Source organism: Astatotilapia calliptera, chromosome 16, assembly GCF_900246225.1.
Source record: "Astatotilapia calliptera chromosome 16, fAstCal1.2, whole genome shotgun sequence".
Lineage (NCBI taxonomy): Eukaryota > Metazoa > Chordata > Actinopteri > Cichliformes > Cichlidae > Astatotilapia > Astatotilapia calliptera.
The window spans coordinates 29,628,213-29,645,871 of NC_039317.1; the positions used below are offsets into that span (position 1 = coordinate 29,628,213).

Below are 17,659 nucleotides of genomic sequence, written 5' to 3' on the forward strand. Positions count from 1 at the left end.
ATTAAGAGTTTCTGGACTGGCAGCACAGTTGTGGCATCTCATATGGTGATTTTCTCATTAATACAATTATATTCTGATTATAGGAAATTATCACAAGATAGGATATAAAAAAAACTGTTTATTGTTCAAATAAATGACCCGTCTTTACATTCTCTCTTAATATGTGTACTAAGTGTCTTATTAGGCTTGGCTAATCAAACATCAGTATTTACCAGCTATGTCACCAGTTACTCTCTCTCTTCAGGGTTTAATCCTAGCTCGACCTCTTCAGCAACCTCCTGTACCTCACTGGCTGGTGGAAGCAGCTCATTGGCTGCTTCTTCTGCTCTTTTATCCAGAGTCCCCTCGAGAGCCTCCTTCAGGGTGAGGCCTCCAGCTTCTGAGTCTCTTACCACACCTTCCTCTGCTGGCATGTTTGGATGATGCCTTTGCAGATGCTTGACCACCTGGAACTTCTGCTTGGCTCTGTAGGAGCAGTGGCGACAGCTGAAAGGTTGCTGCTTGGTGTGAGACAGGTAGTGATGTCTGAGACCCGCAGGCCACCTGAAAGCCTTTTGGCACAAACCGCACGTGTATGGCCTGTCGTCGCTGTGCTGGCGCTGGTGGGTCTTCAGTATGAAGCTAGTCTTGAAGGCTTTGCCGCACTTCTCGCAAACATAAGGGCGCACATCACAGTGCTGTGTGTCGCAGTGTGCGCGGAGGGCGTCTGCTCTGTTGGTGCGGTAGTCGCACTCATCACAGGCGTACGGCTTCTCTCCTGCAGATGACAAACATTATTTAAAAATGTAACCAAATCACTTTATAACTTAGACATATTGCAAGATTAAATTAGAAACTTTCACTTTATGCCTTTCTGCAGGAGACATTTGGTTTGTTTTCACCCCTGACCACTAGAAGGAGCTATTTAACTGATTGTGTGTATATGGGAATTTCTAAAGCTTTCCAGTGGGCTGGACTGATTTTGGCACCCGGGCCTTATGATTGACACTCCTAAATTAGACTGTCCAGTATGCAGTTTGGATACATCAGATAAGCATGTGGATTGTCAGTTTGTGTTTTGTGTTCAGTTTATAACCATCATATCTGCCTGAGCTGTATGGTAAATAAATGTAACGTCTCATTTTCCAACAGCAGCTCTTCAGCTGCATTTTTAGGGGTGAAAACAGCCACCTCTGATACCTGTGTGCTTGGTCATGTGGTATTTCAGCTGAGTCGCCCATTTGCACTTGTAGCCACACTCTGGACAAAGGTACTTCTTCTCTTCTTGGTGAACTCTCATGTGAAGCTATAAAAACATTAAAAATAAAATAAAAGGGACCTGTTATTGCTTTCATTGTGCTCCATTTCATGGAAAGACTCAAAATGAGCCTCAATAAGTAACTACACAACCAGAGACACTGTAAACGCTTCTGCCATCGTTCTTTGTTTTTAACTTTTAACATGTTGGTCTCAGCGGTTTTGTTGTCGTCTTACAGATACCCGTTTAGTTTTTACTGCGTTTTGTTCCCATTTACTGCTCTTGGTCCTGTTCTGTACTATAAAGCAAATTTAACTCATCTGGCTTCTGTGAGCCTAAGATCAGAAATCAGGCTCAATAGTTACATGAAATGTTTATCATTTCACTAACTCAAACTATACTAACCCGGATTTATAATTCTAGCTACAAATGATGCCATCTTCCAGGGAACTGACTAGTCAGTAAACCTGCTGATTTCCAATCTCAAACATAACCAGCTCCAGATCACATTATTTCTGCAGCATAAGATGCCAAGTTGATGCACGCTGGCATGAAATGAACATATTCATAATACGGAAAAGCCAAGTTTAACTGTGAAGACACCTGGAGCCTAAATCCTGCTTGAAAGTACACACCACTATTTATAAATTACATTTTTAATTCTTTTGTTTTTATTGAGCTTCAAAACCTGTTTTTTTTATTCCTTCTTGTGTTTTTAGTTTCCTCGCCATTTCTCTGTCTCAACTTTAAGCTACTTTTGTGCTCCACTGCCTCTGTTTAACGTGCCGTGTAATGTCTCTGTATTTGATATTTTAGTTAGTCCTGTTTTGTTTTTCTCTGATGTCTTACTGTGGTTTCTGTCCTCACCTAGCCTATCATTACTGGCTATTACTTCAATCCAATCCATCCCCAGCCTACATTCAGCTCCTTCCTCCCCTCAGTTTTTGCCCACTTGTGGGTTTGTTCACCCTCCTGTTTTCCAAGCTTGTGTATTAGTCCAAGTTAACCCTTTAAGTTGTATTAACAAACTCTCCAGCCAGCTTTGCTTGTTTGACTTGTTTTTTTAGTAATAAAGTTGCTTTGAATATTTAGCATCCTGCATTATCTAAAAGCAACGTGTCGATAGAAGTTTTTTCAGTGGACGTGGATACAGATGAACAGAACCAACTGTCTGGGATCTATGGAAGCTTGTTTGGTACCTTCAGCCTCGATGGATCGGTGCAAGTGTAGCTGCACTCCTCACAGCTGTAAGGCTTCTCCCCAGTGTGGATGCGAATGTGCCACGTGATCTTCTGCTTGTTCCGGGTCGAGTACTGGCAGTCGGTGCATTTGTACAAGCGCTTGGTTCCGTGCGAGCGGAGGTGCTGCTCCAGGACCAGCTGATGGTGACAAGCAAACTGGCAGGTGCTGCACCTCAGTGCCTTGTCCTCCGCAGGTCCCTCCTCATGTTCGCTCAAGAGGTGCTGAGCCAGCAGCTGCCTCGTTTTGGTAGCAAAGGGACACACGTGACACTGATGCGCCAGGTGAGCTCTCTGATGAAGCTCGAGGCTTTCCTTAGTTTCAAATGACTCCTGGCAGGTGTTGCATTTCACCTGGGGGTGCTTGCTCTGCTGGTGGGCCCTTAGTGTGATGTCGCTGCTGCAGGTGTAGTCACACTGCTTGCATGAGAAACGCACCTGGAGCTGGTGCACACGCTTGCAGTGGTTTCTCAAAGCGACCTCTGAGCTAAACTGAGCGTCACAGTGGGTGCAAACGTGCTGCAGCTCCCCCGTGTGGCATCTGCGGTTGTGGCGTCTCACGTCGTCGAGCGTGTAGCTGCTGAAGTCGCACAACGAGCAGAAGTGCGTGGGCAGTTTGTCGTGAATGCGTCTCTTGTGTTGGCGCAATTTGGTCACCGCCCCAAAGGTTTTGTCACACACGTCACAGCGGTGACGGCCGACACCTGTGTGGAGAGACTCGTGCTCTTCCAAGCGGTAGCGCCGCGTGGTGCTGAAGGGGCAGAAGCGGCAGCGGTGAGGTCGTGCACCTTTGTGTTTGAGTGCAATGTGCTGCGTCATGCAGCGCTGCTGTTTGCAGCTGAAAGTGCAGTGCTGGCAGTGCAAACGTTTGGGTTTGGCAGCACCGAACTTTTCCTTGCCATGACTACATAAACTGTGTCGGGTCAAAGAAACTTTAGATTTGGCTACAAATGAACAGAGAGCGCACTGTACTTCACCAGGCCTCATGCAGCCTTTTCTTTCATGGCTGTCTAAAGCTCTCTTCTGACTGCACTTAAATGCACAGCTTGGACAGCCAAAAATTTGACGTTTCTTAGAAACTTTTACAAGATCTTCGTCGAGTTTCTCCACCAGCTCTTCTCTTTCTTTGATTGAGTCATTCCCACCTTCATCACCTGTTTCAGAATTGGTCTCATTCTCCCTTTTCCTGAATCTTCTTCTGCAGGTCGAGAGGTGCCGTTTAATTGTTATGAGCCTGACGGATGAGAAGCTGCACAGCTTGCATCTGAATTTCCCACCCTTTTTACTATAAAGGGACTTTTGCTGTTTGTTACTGGAGATCAGTTTCTTCTGACTTTCGGTTTGCTGGTTTTCAGATGCACTGGATGTAGCAGCATCATCATTAACAAAGGTCTTAGAATGAGATGAACACTCAGGATCAGTGGAAATTTTATTTTGCTCTGTCTGATCTGAATTGGATCCCTCCTGATCTACAGTACAGCTCTCCTTTGGAGCAACACTTGTTTCTGAAATGCCTACAAATGTCCTCGTTTTCCGTGGCATGGCTGGGCACTTCTTTTTAAGGTGGCCATCGAGGCCCCGCCTCTGCTTGAACTGCGCACCGCAGGCCTGACACTTGTGGCCCTTCATCCTGCCCTGGCACAGAGCTTGGCAGTGGTGCTTCAAAGCACTCTCTCTGCAGGTGACATAAGAGCATTTCTCACAGCGGTAAACACCTTCAGCTGGCACCACGAGCATCTGCACCCGTCCCTCTAACACCATGGCTTCTGCTTGGTCCTTGTCATACTTTTTCATAGCATTCAGACGCACCTCAGATTGTAATGGCTGACTGTGCTCAGGTGGAAAAGTAGGACTGATTGTTTCACAGTTTCTGTCAGGTGTCTGACAATCTCCGGGCTCAACCAGTTCAGCTGTGTTATTTAGAGGCTCGTAGCTATCATGTATATCTTCATCATGTTCCTCTGATGAGAGGTCTGCTTTTACTTGTGACGCCTCGGGCCTGTTAGATTCTAAAGTAGGAACCCTTTCAGAGTTTTCAGAGGGGGTTTGAAAGTCAGAGGTGGAGAGTGCAGTTAGAACGAGGGTACAGTATTCCTCAGGACTGCCGATGGGCGAAGGACTTTCTGTAATGGTCTCCTGAGAAACAACGTCAAAAACTTCCTCAGGTTGTGAAGCAGGAGACGTTTCTCTGCTGCCATCGTGGTAAGGCAGGACTTGGTCTCTTTGACCTTCAGGAGTACCAGAAGGTGGAGGTCCTTCAGGCAGCTTGTGAGTAACTGAAGGCTTGTTGTAAAAATCCTGCATGAATTCAGCCGAGCTCCTCTCCTTCTCCTTTGCAGCGTAGTTGTCCAGCCACGCTTTGTCCCCGGGCACGTACCCATGTGTTTTCCTCTTGTGAAGGAAAAGGCTGATGCTGCTAAAGGAGGAGTAGAAGCAAAGGGCGCAACGAAACTCTTTCAGCTTGGTGTGTTTGCAGTTCTCGTGATTCTGAAGCGCCTGACGGTAGCAGGTGGTGTACATACAGTATTTGCACTTGAACACGGCGGACTGTCTGTCCTTTCCGGAGTGTTTCGCCAACATATGGTTTCGAAGCTCATATTTGCGCTTGCAGGCGTAAGCGCAGATCTCACACATGAGTGATTTGGCTTGGTGCCGTAATTTGTGGCTGTTTAGCTGGTCCATGCGGTGACAGCGATATGGACACTGATCACAGGGATACCTAGGAGAGGAAACAGGAAGTATTGAATCTAGAACCAACAATGCTTCTTCCACCTCCACTGTTCCCCACCTTAAAGACCCACAGCTGTGCATTCTGGTGTTGCGCTCTTAAGAAACTCAGCTTACACAACAGATCCAAAATTAAAATATAACAAAGATGTGTAAGAAACCTCTTGAGTGCGTACCTAAGGTCCCCTGCATGTTTCCTCATGTGGACGTTAAGGTAGTGTTTCCATTTGGTGACGTATCCACATTCGGCACACATGAAGTTCTTATCATCTGAGTGAGTGAGCATGTGTTTGGACAGGTAGGACTCATCTCGGCACTTGAACTCACACAGGCTGCACTTGTGGGGCCTCTCACCTTAAAGAGGAAAAACAAGTTTAAGAGTTATTGTGTCACAAGGGAGAAATGCCCAGACTTTAAGGCAGGATTCATGTGACCAAACCCATCCTCACCACTGTGCATGAGCATGTGCCGCTTCAAACCCCGTTTGTGCGAGGTCACGTAGCTGCACTGAGAGCAGCGGTGGATCTTCTCGTTGGCGTGCAGATGCCCGAGGTGCTGCTCAAACTCCACGGGGTTGAACGTGACAAAGGAGCAGAAGTCGCAGCTGAGCTTTTCAGGCCCTGCATGACCGAGCCGCTGGTGCTGGAGGAAGACTGTTTTATTGGAGCAAGAAAAATCGCACTCTGAGCAGTGATAGGCGAGGTGCGTCCGATAATGATCATCCATGTCTGTCTCGCTTTTAAAGAGGGCGCCGCAGGCGTGATGACGGCATTCCACTGCTTTGACTCCGTGAGCCTCGGCAGAGTGTCTAATGAGGTCTTTGTGATGAGAACTCTGGAAAGAACAACCCTCCTGAAAGCAGGCCAAGGGTTGGCTGTCAGACGGGATGTTATGTGACTTCATGTGAGCCTTCAATGCGCTGCTCAGGTGAAAGCTTCCCCCACAGGTCGGACAAATGTAGCTGTAACAGTTTTCGCCATCTCCGGCGTGCACGCTGATTAGATGGCGCCGGATTGAGCTCCTCTCCACGGCGGAATACTCGCACAAGTGGCACCGGTGGATCTTTTCGCCGGCCTCTCTGAGCCTGTGAACACGCAGCTTGCTCTTGCTGGTGAAGTAACGCTTGCAGGTGGGACACTGCAGGCTTGGGTCGGGGAAATGCAAACGAAGGTGCTCCTGGAGGTGAGAGCGCATCTTGAAGCAGCGACGACACTTGGGGCAGGTGTGGGTGCGATAGATGTGCTCTGATCCCTCTGCAAGGTACTCTGTTAAATAGAAACAAATTGAAAATGTTAGTTTAAATATATGTTTACAAGAATAATATGCAATAATACTAAGTGCAATAGTCCTTTCTGTCATCGTTGTATTTTTACTCAGTTGTGTATATAGTATTTGTATTTGTATTCTATTTTTATCTTATTGTATATTTATTTTATTCTATTCTGTACAGTTGTGTACTGTATTTATTCTTATTGTATTCTAATTTTTGCCTCATAACTTTTGCACTGTCCACTTCCTGCTGTGACAAAACAAATTTCCCACGTGTGGAACTAATAAAGGTTATCTTATCTTATAATGGGTTGTCTTTGTTACAGTTTATATTTTGCATTGTTTACTGTTTTTTCCTTCTCTGTCATTTTGATTAAAGAACAGATCTTTTATGTCATGTTAAACAGTAATGAGAGATGGGTTTTTTGTAATAAACCACTTGTGATGGGCACCAATCACTCACAACATTTTGTCTTTGTCTTTGTCTAATAATGTGTAGGTCTCTTTTGTGGCATCAAAAGAGCTCCTAGCTTTCAGGGCATTGATGTGGGACTCCAACGGGTGTTTGTACTGCGACTTTGGCAACAACTTTGAGATTATAAAATAAGGCCTCTCTGGATCCGAATTGTTCCAGCACATATCAGTAGGATCATTGAGAACAGGATTTAGGACTCTGGAGTTCAGGAAAGCCATGAGCTCTGCAGTTTTTTGTGGTAAGACAAGGGTCACTGTCCTGCTGTCTACTATGAAACTAACTTCTGGTTTGCATTGAGGAGACCACGTCTACTTTTAATAGCAGGCTTTGGACATTCCTTTCTGATTAACCTTTAAATTAAGGCCATACAGGGTGGACCTGAACCTTTCCTCAACTTTGCAACTAAATGTTTCAATCACATCTTCACTCCTGTGTTTGTGTCATTAATGTTTGCCTACTCTACCATAGTTTCGTTTGTTGTCCATCTACTGTACTGTTTCTTCTCATTCTCCTCTTTCCCTTTGCAGTCTGCTGGAGGACTTTTCCTGTTACAGATTTTTTTTCCCCCACTTTTGCCAAATATTGTCTCGTGAGGCATCATTGGCTTTGTCTAGGAAGAATTACAAATCTTTGAGGAAGTGCCATCACGTGACTTGGACTGTGGAGGGTGGAGCATTTCCTTCCTACTTGAATAAGCTTATAACGTCCTAGCTTGACCAGTCAACCAGTTATGTGGAGAGAGAGGAACATTAGCACAATTAGGGTATAAACAGTGGTAACAGCACTTTAGGAGGTCCTAGAGCAGGAAAGGATATTGAGTCAAATGAAAACTGCAACTGAACAGCATCATTTTTATTATAAAGGCACAGGCCAGTATCAGGCAGAACCTGTCGTACAAGGACAGCAGGATGAAGGTCAACCTGGGTATACACTAATCTCAGAATAGATGATGATGTGGTTTCCTGGAGGGAAGAAATTCATAATGGTGGAACCAACAGTGTCAGGGGAGGGGTGTGAAGAAGCAGGCGAGATAACAAAGAACCAGCGACTTGATCTTAGAGACTCAGAGCTTTTGATTGTCATTTTGCAGTTTCTTGCACTGCGAAATTGGGTAGCTGGACCACAAAGGTGCAAAAGTAAAGAAGAGAAAACAATATACAACCCCAAAAAAGGTGTTACTTGATGACTTCTACATCTGGCTAAAGCTCCATCTAGTGAAAATGTCTGCAAAGTGTAGGATCATTGACACGTGTATAAAGTGCCAATTGGTACTATACAAATCAAATGTATCAGAATTAGGAGAATCATGTCAAAGTGACTTCCATGTGAGTGCCCAGGAGCCACTGTGTTCAAGCAGACTGTCAGATTTAATGTTGTAGCTGATTACAGTGGTCACCATAATAATCCACTAAGCAGATAATAGGTGTTCTTACCTTTGGATGGCACTGATGTAGCATCTCCTGCTAAAGTCGTGTCTTTCATGCCACCTGGCCTCTCAGGTTGTTCCTCTGGCCCACAAGCTCGATTTTTTCTTTGTGACACGCTGACCTCAGACAAGCAGCTTTCCTTATAGCCCATCGGTGTTGGCTCCTGCTCATTCCCTAAGAGAAAATAATCATAATTTCCATCTTACAGCTAAGGTTTGAAGGTATGAGAGTTCCACCTCCCCGCAGGGCCCACTTACCTTGAGCATTATTTGGTAGATATTTGTGTTCCAAGAGGTGGCCATTCAGGGTTTTAGCATTTTGAGAGACAAACTGGCAGTGAAAGCAGCCAAAGGGCATGTGTCCTTTCCGATGGCTTTCCATCTCAGCTTGTGTAAGGAATGACTTTTTACAAGCCCGGTAGGTGCAGGGCACAAGAGTGAGGCCATGTGTAGACATTATGTGGGCTTGATACTCGTCACGGTCCGAGACACTGAAGTAGCAGCCTTTCTCAGAGCAGGAGAACGGGCCTGTCAGGTCTGGGTCACTGTGGCTGGTTTTAAAGTGATGTTTAAGAGCAGCTGGTTTGGAAAAGACCTCAGCACACCGAGAACACTTGAATCTGTCCAGCTGCACTTTACTGGATGAAGCGATTTGTCTTTGTGAACAGGGGTGAGAGGCAAACATGCCGCTGTCTGAAAAGCTCTGTCCACATTTTTCACAATGAAAATCCATCGTCTCCATTGTGTCTAAAAAAAATAAAGAGTAAAGCCTTAAAATTTCACAACAATTTTAATATCATGTTAGGGTACACATGCACAAGTTAAACATCAGACTCTATAACATTCCTGTCCTTTTCAGTCCTTTCTGACTGTATGCATCAGCTCATTGAGTGACTTATGTATGTATGCGTATATATGTATATATTGTACTATTCTTAGTTAGTGTATTGTCTGTCTTGTCTTAATGTTGGTTTATAATGGAGCACTGTAACAAAAAATAATTTCCCCCAGGGATCAATAAAGTATTCTGATTCTGATTCTGATTAGTTTCACATCTGTGTTTAACGACCAATCACTCCATGTGTGTATAAATAACCCTGTTCGTTCTTGGTGTTGGGCTGTCTGTTCCTTGTCCTTCTCGCACTCTTGTGAATTCCTGTTTTGCTTTTAGTTTTGATATTATTCAGAACTTCTTTTTTTTTGTTTAAATCAAACATTATTAAGGGTTTGCTTTTTCTTTTGTTCCATTTGTCATCTCACTCCTGAACTATGATATGGGATATTAATTCCCAGCATGTGAAAACACAGTAGAACCTGCATCCTCCTCTGTCACACCAACCCTCTGCATGTCCTCCTTCACTACATCCATGAGTCTTGTCGGTGGTCTTCCTCTTTTCCTCCCGCCCAACAGCTCAGTATTAGACTTTGATATATATTTTGTGCATGTAGATAAAAAAAAAAAAGTCTGGAATAAAGTGGTATCTTAATGGTGCTGATATGATCATAGTTGCTGGAAATGCACTGATAACACCCGAACTTTTCAAGCTGAAAACCCACAGACTTCCAAATGTCCCCACTGTAGCATACAGTGGGGCAAAAAAGTATTTAGTCAGTTACCGATTGTGCAAGTTCCCCCACTTAAAATGATGACAGAGGTCAGTAATTTGCACCAGAGGTACACTTCAACTGTGAGAGACAGAATGTGAAAAAAAAATCCATGAATCCACATGGTAGGATTTGTAAAGAATTTATTCGTAAATTAGGGTGGAAAATAAGTATTTGGTCAATAACAAAAATACAACTCAATACTTTGTAACATAACCTTTGTTGGCAATAACAGAGGTCAAACGTTTACTATAGGTCTTTACCAGGTTTGCACACACAGTAGCTGGTATTTTGGCCCATTCCTCCATGCAGATCTTCTCGAGAGCAGTGATGTTTTGGGCTGTCGCCGAGCAACACGGACTTTCAACTCCCGCCACAGATTTTCTATGGGGTTGAGGTCTGGAGACTGGCTAGGCCACTCCAGGACTTTCAAATGCTTCTTACGGAGCCACTCCTTTGTTGCCCGGGCGGTGTGTTTTGGATCATTGTCATGTTGGAAGACCCAGCCTCGTTTCATCTCCAAAGTTCTCACTGATGGAAGGAGGTTTTGGCTCAAAATCTCACGATACATGGCCCCATTCATTCTGTCCTTAACACGGATCAGTCGTCCTGTCCCCTTGGCAGAAAAACAGCCCCATAGCATGATGTTTCCACCCCCATGCTTCACAGTAGGTATGGTGTTCTTGGGATGCAACTCAGTATTCTTCTTCCTCCAAACACGACGAGTTGAGTTTATACCAAAAAGTTCTACTTTGGTTTCATCTGACCACATGACATTCTCCCAATCCTCTGCTGTATCATCCATGTGCTCTCTGGCAAACTTCAGACGGGCCTGGACATGCACTGGCTTCAGCAGCGGAACACGTCTGGCACTGCGGGATTTGATTCCCTGCCGTTGTAGTGTGTTACTGATGGTGACCTTTGTTACTTTGGTCCCAGCTCTCTGCAGGTCATTCACCAGGTCCCCCCGTGTGGTTCTGGGATCTTTGCTCACCGTTCTCATGATCATTTTGACCCCACGGGATGAGATCTTGCGTGGAGCCCCAGATCGAGGGAGATTATCAGTGGTCTTGTATGTCTTCCATTTTCTGATGATTGCTCCCACAGTTGATTTTTTCACACCAAGCTGCTTGCCTATTGTAGATTCACTCTTCCCAGTCTGGTGCAGGTCTACAATACTTTTCCTGGTGTCCTTCGAAAGCTCTTTGGTCTTGGCCATGGCGGAGTTTGGAGTCTGACTGTTTGAGGCTGTGGACAGGTGTCTTTTATACAGATGAGTTCAAACAGGTGCCATTCATACAGGTAACGAGTGGGGGACAGAAAAGCTTCTTACAGAAGATGTTACAGGTCTGTGAGAGCCAGAGATTTTCCTTGTTTGAGGTGACCAAATACTTATTTTCCACCCTGATTTACGAATAAATTCTTTACAAATCCTACCATGTGAATTCATGGATTTTTTTTTCACATTCTGTCTCTCACAGTTGAAGTGTACCTCTGGTGCAAATTACTGACCTCTGTCATCATTTTAAGTGGGGGAACTTGCACAATCGGTGGCTGACTAAATACTTTTTTGCCCCACTGTATAACTTACCCTTTAATCAGGGATAATATATAGAAAAAATTAATGACATACAGATATTGATATTAATATAACTTTGATAGTACATAGTGGTCTTTCATACTGATGAAGTTACTGCACTAGTGCTAACTGTAATAAGACACATCACAGGTACACGGTTACATGCACAAAATTGCGGGTGCTTACAGTAGAAAATGAACTTCAGAGTCAGACCTACTGCCCGGGTTTCCACGGTCCTTTGGATCCAAAAAACAAAACATCAACAGCTGTGTTTAACCGCAAGGCTGCACCGTCTGCCTCATTGAATCCACTTTTACTGACTGCCTGTTATAGAAATCCTTAGCTGTCAGTGAGTTACAGCAGCTGAAGTTTTTCTCGCTCTGATTAATAATATAAAGTGATTGAAACACGCCAATAATAACATCGCGTTTAATGCTAGCTGAGCTAACCCTCATTAGCTTCTTGAGACGCTCATCGCAAAGTCTTTGCGTCCCTGTTAGCTTTTCATCGCTGTTGCGGTTCAAGCCGTTTAAACTAAAATTCACAGAGTGCATTAACCACCGTTGCGTAGTTATTCTCTTAACAGGTTAGCAAAATTAGGTGAGCATAAAAATAGATTACTAAGGAGGGGGGACCATTATTTGTGAGCGCCAGTGGAAAGTCGGAACGGTATCCATCAAACACAGGAAGTGTAGTAAAGGTCGCCGTGCAGAAGCATCGTTGCACGCTTGGGGATTTTATGTGGCTGAATGAAGGTTTAAACACGAGAATGAATGAAGTCACCAGTGGCAGCTGTGAGAGATTAAGTCAGAGGGGAAAAAACAACGCAACTGTCGTAATTTAGCCAGTCGGGTAGCCTTAACTGTCGCTAAATGTATTTCCAGCCTACAAGCAGCTGTCAGGATACGAAGAAAGACCGATAACCTTTATTTACTGCACTACGCAGGTCTTCAGATGAGCTCCTTTTGCGGGGGTATCTAGAGTCTCACTGCAGCCGTCACCATGCCCCTGACGGATTTTCTGGACGGCTTGAAGGACAACCCGTACTTCGGAGCCGGCTTCGGACTGGTCGGGGTCGGGACAGCTCTGGCGCTTGCCAGGAAAGGGGCTCAGGTGGGGATGATCTTCTTCCGCAGGCACTACATGATCACTCTGGAGGTGCCCAGCAGGGACAAGAGCTACAACTGGCTGCTGAGCTGGATCACCAAGCACGCCAAACACACGCAGCACCTGAGCGTGGAGACCTCCTACCTGGCGCACGAGAGCGGACGGGTTCACACGCAGTTTGACTTTCACCCGAGCCCTGGCAACCACATCATCTGGTATAGCACATACCACTACACCTATAAGACCTGTATTCTAAACTGATTGGCCACTTTCTCTGTGACACTGACTTCCGTTGTGGTCTGCAGGTATGGGAGGAAGTGGATCAGGGTGGAGAGAACCAGGGAGAAGCAGATGGTGGATCTGCACACCGGAACCCCCTGGGAGTCTGTCACTTTCACAGCTTTAGGCAGAGACAGACAGATCTTCTTTAATATCTTACAAGAAGGTAAGTTTAACAACACATGAAGTCAGGTGTGCACATAGTTAGATTTTCACCTGTATTGCAGATGTATTTTCAGAATTATCACATTGAATTTTGAGGCTCATCTACATCCAGATGAACAGTATCAACATTTTGGGATTTGAGGCTCATCCCTCCAAATGTTTGCACCGAGTAGCTTCTCGAAGTCTGGATGTTTCCTCCCTTAATTGCTTAATTTCAGTGCACAGTGTGTGGTGTACATGGGCTAAGTTGTGAAGTTTTGTCTAAAATACTTACAGACTTAACTGTACTTGACAAAATACTTGAGTGGGCTTTTAGTTGAGCTTTCATTCCTGTTTTGCAGCAAGAGAACTGGCGCTGAAGCAGGAGGAAGGCAGGACAGTGATGTACACGGCCATGGGTGCAGAGTGGCGGCCCTTCGGCTTTCCTCGGCGGCGCAGACCCCTCAGCTCTGTGGTGCTGGACGTGGGTGTTGCAGAAAGGATTGTAGATGACGTGAAGGACTTCATTGGAAATCCCAAATGGTACACAGATAGAGGTAAAATGTTACATGACATGAATTTTAATCATGATTATAATGTCTTGATCACCACAATTAAAGGAACACTGAGTTATCATGAAACTGTTACTCACAGGGCACTTTGCCCATTCTTGGTTGAAGTTGCTGATTTTCTGATCGCTTTATTGATGAACATCACTTCTGTTAAAAGCCCCTTGGATTTTTGCTGAAGGTCTGGTCCGACTCCTTACCAGAGTCTGTTCGAGAGTAGGGAAGGTCTCTAGAAAAACCTAATAAGAAAAATGTTACCGAACGTTTTAATTTGTCTACTTTGTAGAAGAATTTCTAGGGTTTTTTGTGATTAATCCTCTACTGATGGTGGTTGTTCACCTGTGCAGGTATTCCCTACAGAAGAGGCTACCTGCTGTACGGCCCCCCCGGATGTGGAAAGAGCAGTTTTATGTGAGTATATGCTTTATTTGGGTTTATTCTTCTTGCTGCGTACTCGTCGTGTAACCTCACCAATGCCTGTGTAACTTGCTGTTTTTTCAGCACGGCGCTGGCTGGTGAGCTGGGCTACAGCATCTGTCTGATGAGTCTGAGTGACCGAACACTTTCAGACGACCGCCTGAATCACCTCCTGAGTGTGGCTCCGCAGCAGAGCATCATTCTCCTGGAGGATGTCGATGCAGCCTTTGTCAGCAGAGACCTGCTTCCCACTGAGAGTGAGCAGCAGAACCGATCAAACATATTTCTTTTTACATGTTTAAAACATCACAGATGTTCATCAGCTCCACTCTGTGGTTTTAAAACAGGCTGATATTCAGTACTGAAGCAACCTGTAAAGCTGTATTTGACCAGATTTGTTACATTCTGGTTTGAAGGTGAATTTTGAAGTCACTGAGCTGTGTTTTCTTCTGTTGCCTCTCAGACCCTCTGGCCTATCAGGGAATGGGACGACTGACCTTCAGCGGACTGCTGAACTCTCTTGACGGAGTGGCTTCATCGGAGGCCCGAATAGTTTTTATGACTACCAACTTCATAGACAGGTACTGTTCGAAGCCAAGAGTGTTTAGTGACATTGTACCAACATGTAAACTGATATAGCTGCTTCTAATGTAAATGTAAAAAATGTAATGTAAAAAAAACAATTGAAGCAGTGAAGAGACTGAAACAGAATTAGAAGAAAATAAAAGACCCCAACAGCAGGTGGCGCTGCATACCAAGTGCTGGTGAAGTTGAGATATTGCTGTGATACAGCAGCCTACCTCAATAAAATAAGTGCAGTACAGGGATTGACATAACCAGTGTCCTGGGAAAAAAGGAGTAGTGCAGTGTGACACAGTATCAGAGTACATAGGTCTGATATGCATGTGCACAGTAGACCGTGTATCCATAGTGACAATTTACATACATTAATAAACTATAACTGATCACATGATCAAATGTTAGATTGACTTTATCTTCAGATCTTAAATTAATCCGTGCACGCCTACCTGTTCATCCCTGCCTGTATGATCAGCTTCATCACCTCATCTTCCTCACGTCTCTCTGCTTCCTTAATGAACATTACAATCTTTTTGTCATGGCTACAAAAACTTGTTCTTTCACTTGTGAAACATAAGAAGTGTTTTCAGTGCCATTAACTGCCAGCGTTGTGTATGATATCTGCACACAGGTTAGACGCAGCGCTCATCCGACCTGGCCGTGTTGATCTGAAGCAGTACATCGGGCATTGCACCCACTGGCAGCTCACCCAGATGTTCCGACGATTTTATCCCGACGAACCGGCCTCTGAGGCAGAACACTTTGCCAAGCACGCTTTAGCCACACACTCTGAAATCAGTGCTGCTCAGGTGCAAGGACACTTTCTGCTGCACAAAATGGACCCTGCAGGATCGATAGACAATGTTGCTCAAATAAAAGGATGACAGGATTGGAAGGGATTTGGATGCTGAAGCCCAAATAAAGAGAAATGGAAAAATATTTTCAGTTTAAGTTTATTAATGAGACAGACGCATAAGAGAGTTGATTTTTGTGATTTATGCGACTGCTTAGATGTTGGAAATACAAACACACAAACCTCACCTACATTTACTCCAAGCTCTGTCTTATTGGAAAGATTCATTCTCAAAAATTTGCAAAAAACTTTGCTCTGACCTTGAAAGGTTGTCTTCCAAATGTAGTTATAGTCATAGCTGCACTGGCCATTGGCCCACCGGACATTTGCCCAGTGGGCCGATGGTGATTTTTTGTTTTTATGGGCTGATGATTTATTTTTTTTCAGTAACGGTATAAACAATGAAAGGTGGTGGATTGGCCAGATGCTGGCAGATGTGTAAAAATAACTCAGTTGTTTGGTGGTGGTGTTCTGGGAATCCATCCTACCTGGAAAAACACCACATAGGCCAACAGATGGATGAGGGAAAGGAGAGGCAGGAGGAGGAGAGGTGAACTGAACTTCAGGTAAGAAGTTATGACCTGCAGTCTATCTGGGTCAGATATAAACCAAGTTTAGGTGGAGTTTATTTTCGTTGTGTTGACTTTTTACAGTCAGTTACAATAACTCGTACTGCGTGCTAGGTAGCATGACGAAGTGTCTATACAGCTGGGTGGGTGCTTTGATGATACTGATAGTGAACTTTATTTTATTCATAAGGTTAATTAGTAAAAAACGGAATCGTCCCATATTCAGAGAAAATATTACGCGTTTTGTAATTAGCTGAGAAGGAACACAGTTTGTCCCGTACTTCAGCTACAATGGGAAAAGACACAAAGCTGGAGTTATTCTGTGTCTTTACGCTGTCAGCTGCCTCTTCTCTCATTCTCACCTCTCCCTTTACTGTTGCTACTTCAATCATGAAACTGATCAGTGATCAGCTGATCGGCTTTTCTAGCGCAAGTCCGGTCTCTCTTGTTTATCGCCCACTTTGCGCCAGAACGGGAAACCAGCGGATGTCGCGCTAAACAACAGCAGCACGTTTAAGCTTGATCAGCTATTGTTAGAATTTATTTAATATTACTTTCTAGTCTCAGCTGATGTTTGCTGGAGCCACAGCCGTAAAAGCTGCTGGTCATGATATCGGTTTGGTTATCTGGTGAGAGGGAAACATGAAGATGAAACCAGGAGATGTCCTTACTGAATCATCAGAGCTGAACAGGTGATGGAGAAACAGGTTTACCTTTAAGGTGACACAAATGAGTTGAAGGGAAGTTATAAACTGTTTCTGAGAGACAAATAACACCAGGAGCCTTTTCTACATAGCTGACAGCTGGTAACTGTGCAGGGGCGGGTCTAGCAAAGTGTTGCCAGGGGGCCATGTAGGGCATTAACAGGGAAAGGGGGGCACAAGGAAATACTTTTCTTTCTTTTTCTCATTTAAAATGTCTCGCTTTTAACAAATAATTATCTGAATCTTACAACCAAAGTTTTTATCTGATGTAAAATGTATAGAAATCATACATATACCAACAAGACTGTACGTCACTGTGACAACAGCGTTTGTTTTCGTTCAAAGGCTTTATGGCTTTTCCTATAATACCTGGTGGGCCGGTCTCTAGTCAAAATGCCCGGGCCGATTCTTTTGTTCCAGTCCAGCTCTGGTTATAGTTGTAGTTAAAGTTATAGTTTTCACATATAAATCAGCAGCAAGCCTTAAAATGAGGTGGAAAAATAAGACACTGCCTATTTACACAATGTGATTTATTTGACAAAAACTGAACTAAAATGCAGAAGAAGCTTCTGAACACCTAAGTGCACCCCATGATAGAACCACATTTAGCAGTGATAACATAATTGTTTTCTATTTATCAGTCTAGCATCCACTTTGTTTTACATTGTTGTTTTAGGCCATTGAGCATTCATTCATTCACAGCTCTTTTGAGGTCACACCACCACATGTCCATCACCACATGTGACAGAATGCTTTGGTACAATGAGGACCTTATGGTTGACTTGAAGACTGCAAGCTGCCCAAATCATCACCCCTTCACTACCTTGCTTCACTGTTGCTATAATGTGTTTAGTTATCTCCAAACATACTTCTATGCATGCT

At 44.3% G+C, this 17,659-nt stretch overlaps 2 protein-coding genes across 3 annotated transcripts; one reads left to right on the forward strand and one right to left on the reverse strand.

Annotated features, from left to right (window-relative positions):
* Positions 1-103: 103 nt before the first annotated feature.
* Positions 104-11,905, reverse strand: znf142 (zinc finger protein 142). The gene is made up of 8 exons (XM_026144113.1): positions 11,743-11,905; positions 8,631-9,119; positions 8,380-8,547; positions 5,652-6,467; positions 5,379-5,556; positions 2,437-5,194; positions 1,180-1,285; positions 104-757 (listed from the first exon to the last, which is right to left on the reverse strand). Exons 2-8 carry the CDS (start codon positions 9,112-9,114, stop codon positions 228-230), a joined length of 5,040 nt encoding a protein of 1,679 aa, XP_025999898.1. The 5' UTR covers positions 9,115-9,119; positions 11,743-11,905; the 3' UTR covers positions 104-227.
* A 6-nt stretch (positions 11,906-11,911) lies between these two features.
* bcs1l (BCS1 ubiquinol-cytochrome c reductase complex chaperone) lies at positions 11,912-15,590 on the forward strand. 2 transcript variants are annotated; one of them, XM_026144117.1, is made up of 8 exons: positions 11,912-12,156; positions 12,503-12,878; positions 12,969-13,108; positions 13,449-13,643; positions 14,003-14,066; positions 14,157-14,329; positions 14,536-14,653; positions 15,283-15,590. In XM_026144117.1, the coding sequence occupies exons 2-8, from the start codon at positions 12,559-12,561 to the stop codon at positions 15,533-15,535; spliced, it is 1,263 nt and encodes a 420-aa protein (XP_025999902.1). In that variant the 5' UTR covers positions 11,912-12,156; positions 12,503-12,558; the 3' UTR covers positions 15,536-15,590. The 2 variants fall into 2 exon arrangements, with proteins under 2 accessions (XP_025999902.1, XP_025999901.1); XM_026144116.1 differs by lacking the exon at positions 11,912-12,156 and having other exon boundaries at positions 12,172-12,878.
* Positions 15,591-17,659: the final 2,069 nt, after the last annotated feature.

Excerpts from the sequence above, each read along its gene's own strand:
- znf142 (XM_026144113.1), bottom strand. The coding sequence starts at position 9,114 with ATGGAGACGATGGATTTTCATTGTGAAAAATGTGGACAGAGCTTTTCA. Across the intron at positions 5,557-5,651 it reads GCACATGCTCATGCACAGTG|GTGAGAGGCCCCACAAGTGC; the intron begins GTGAGGATGGGT and ends TTCCTCTTTAAG. Across the intron at positions 5,195-5,378 it reads AAACATGCAGGGGACCTTAG|GTATCCCTGTGATCAGTGTC; the intron begins GTACGCACTCAA and ends TTCCTCTCCTAG.
- bcs1l (XM_026144117.1), top strand. The coding sequence starts at position 12,559 with ATGCCCCTGACGGATTTTCTGGACGGCTTGAAGGACAACCCGTACTTC. Across the intron at positions 12,879-12,968 it reads CCTGGCAACCACATCATCTG|GTATGGGAGGAAGTGGATCA; the intron begins GTATAGCACATA and ends TGTGGTCTGCAG. Across the intron at positions 14,330-14,535 it reads AGACCTGCTTCCCACTGAGA|ACCCTCTGGCCTATCAGGGA; the intron begins GTGAGCAGCAGA and ends GTTGCCTCTCAG.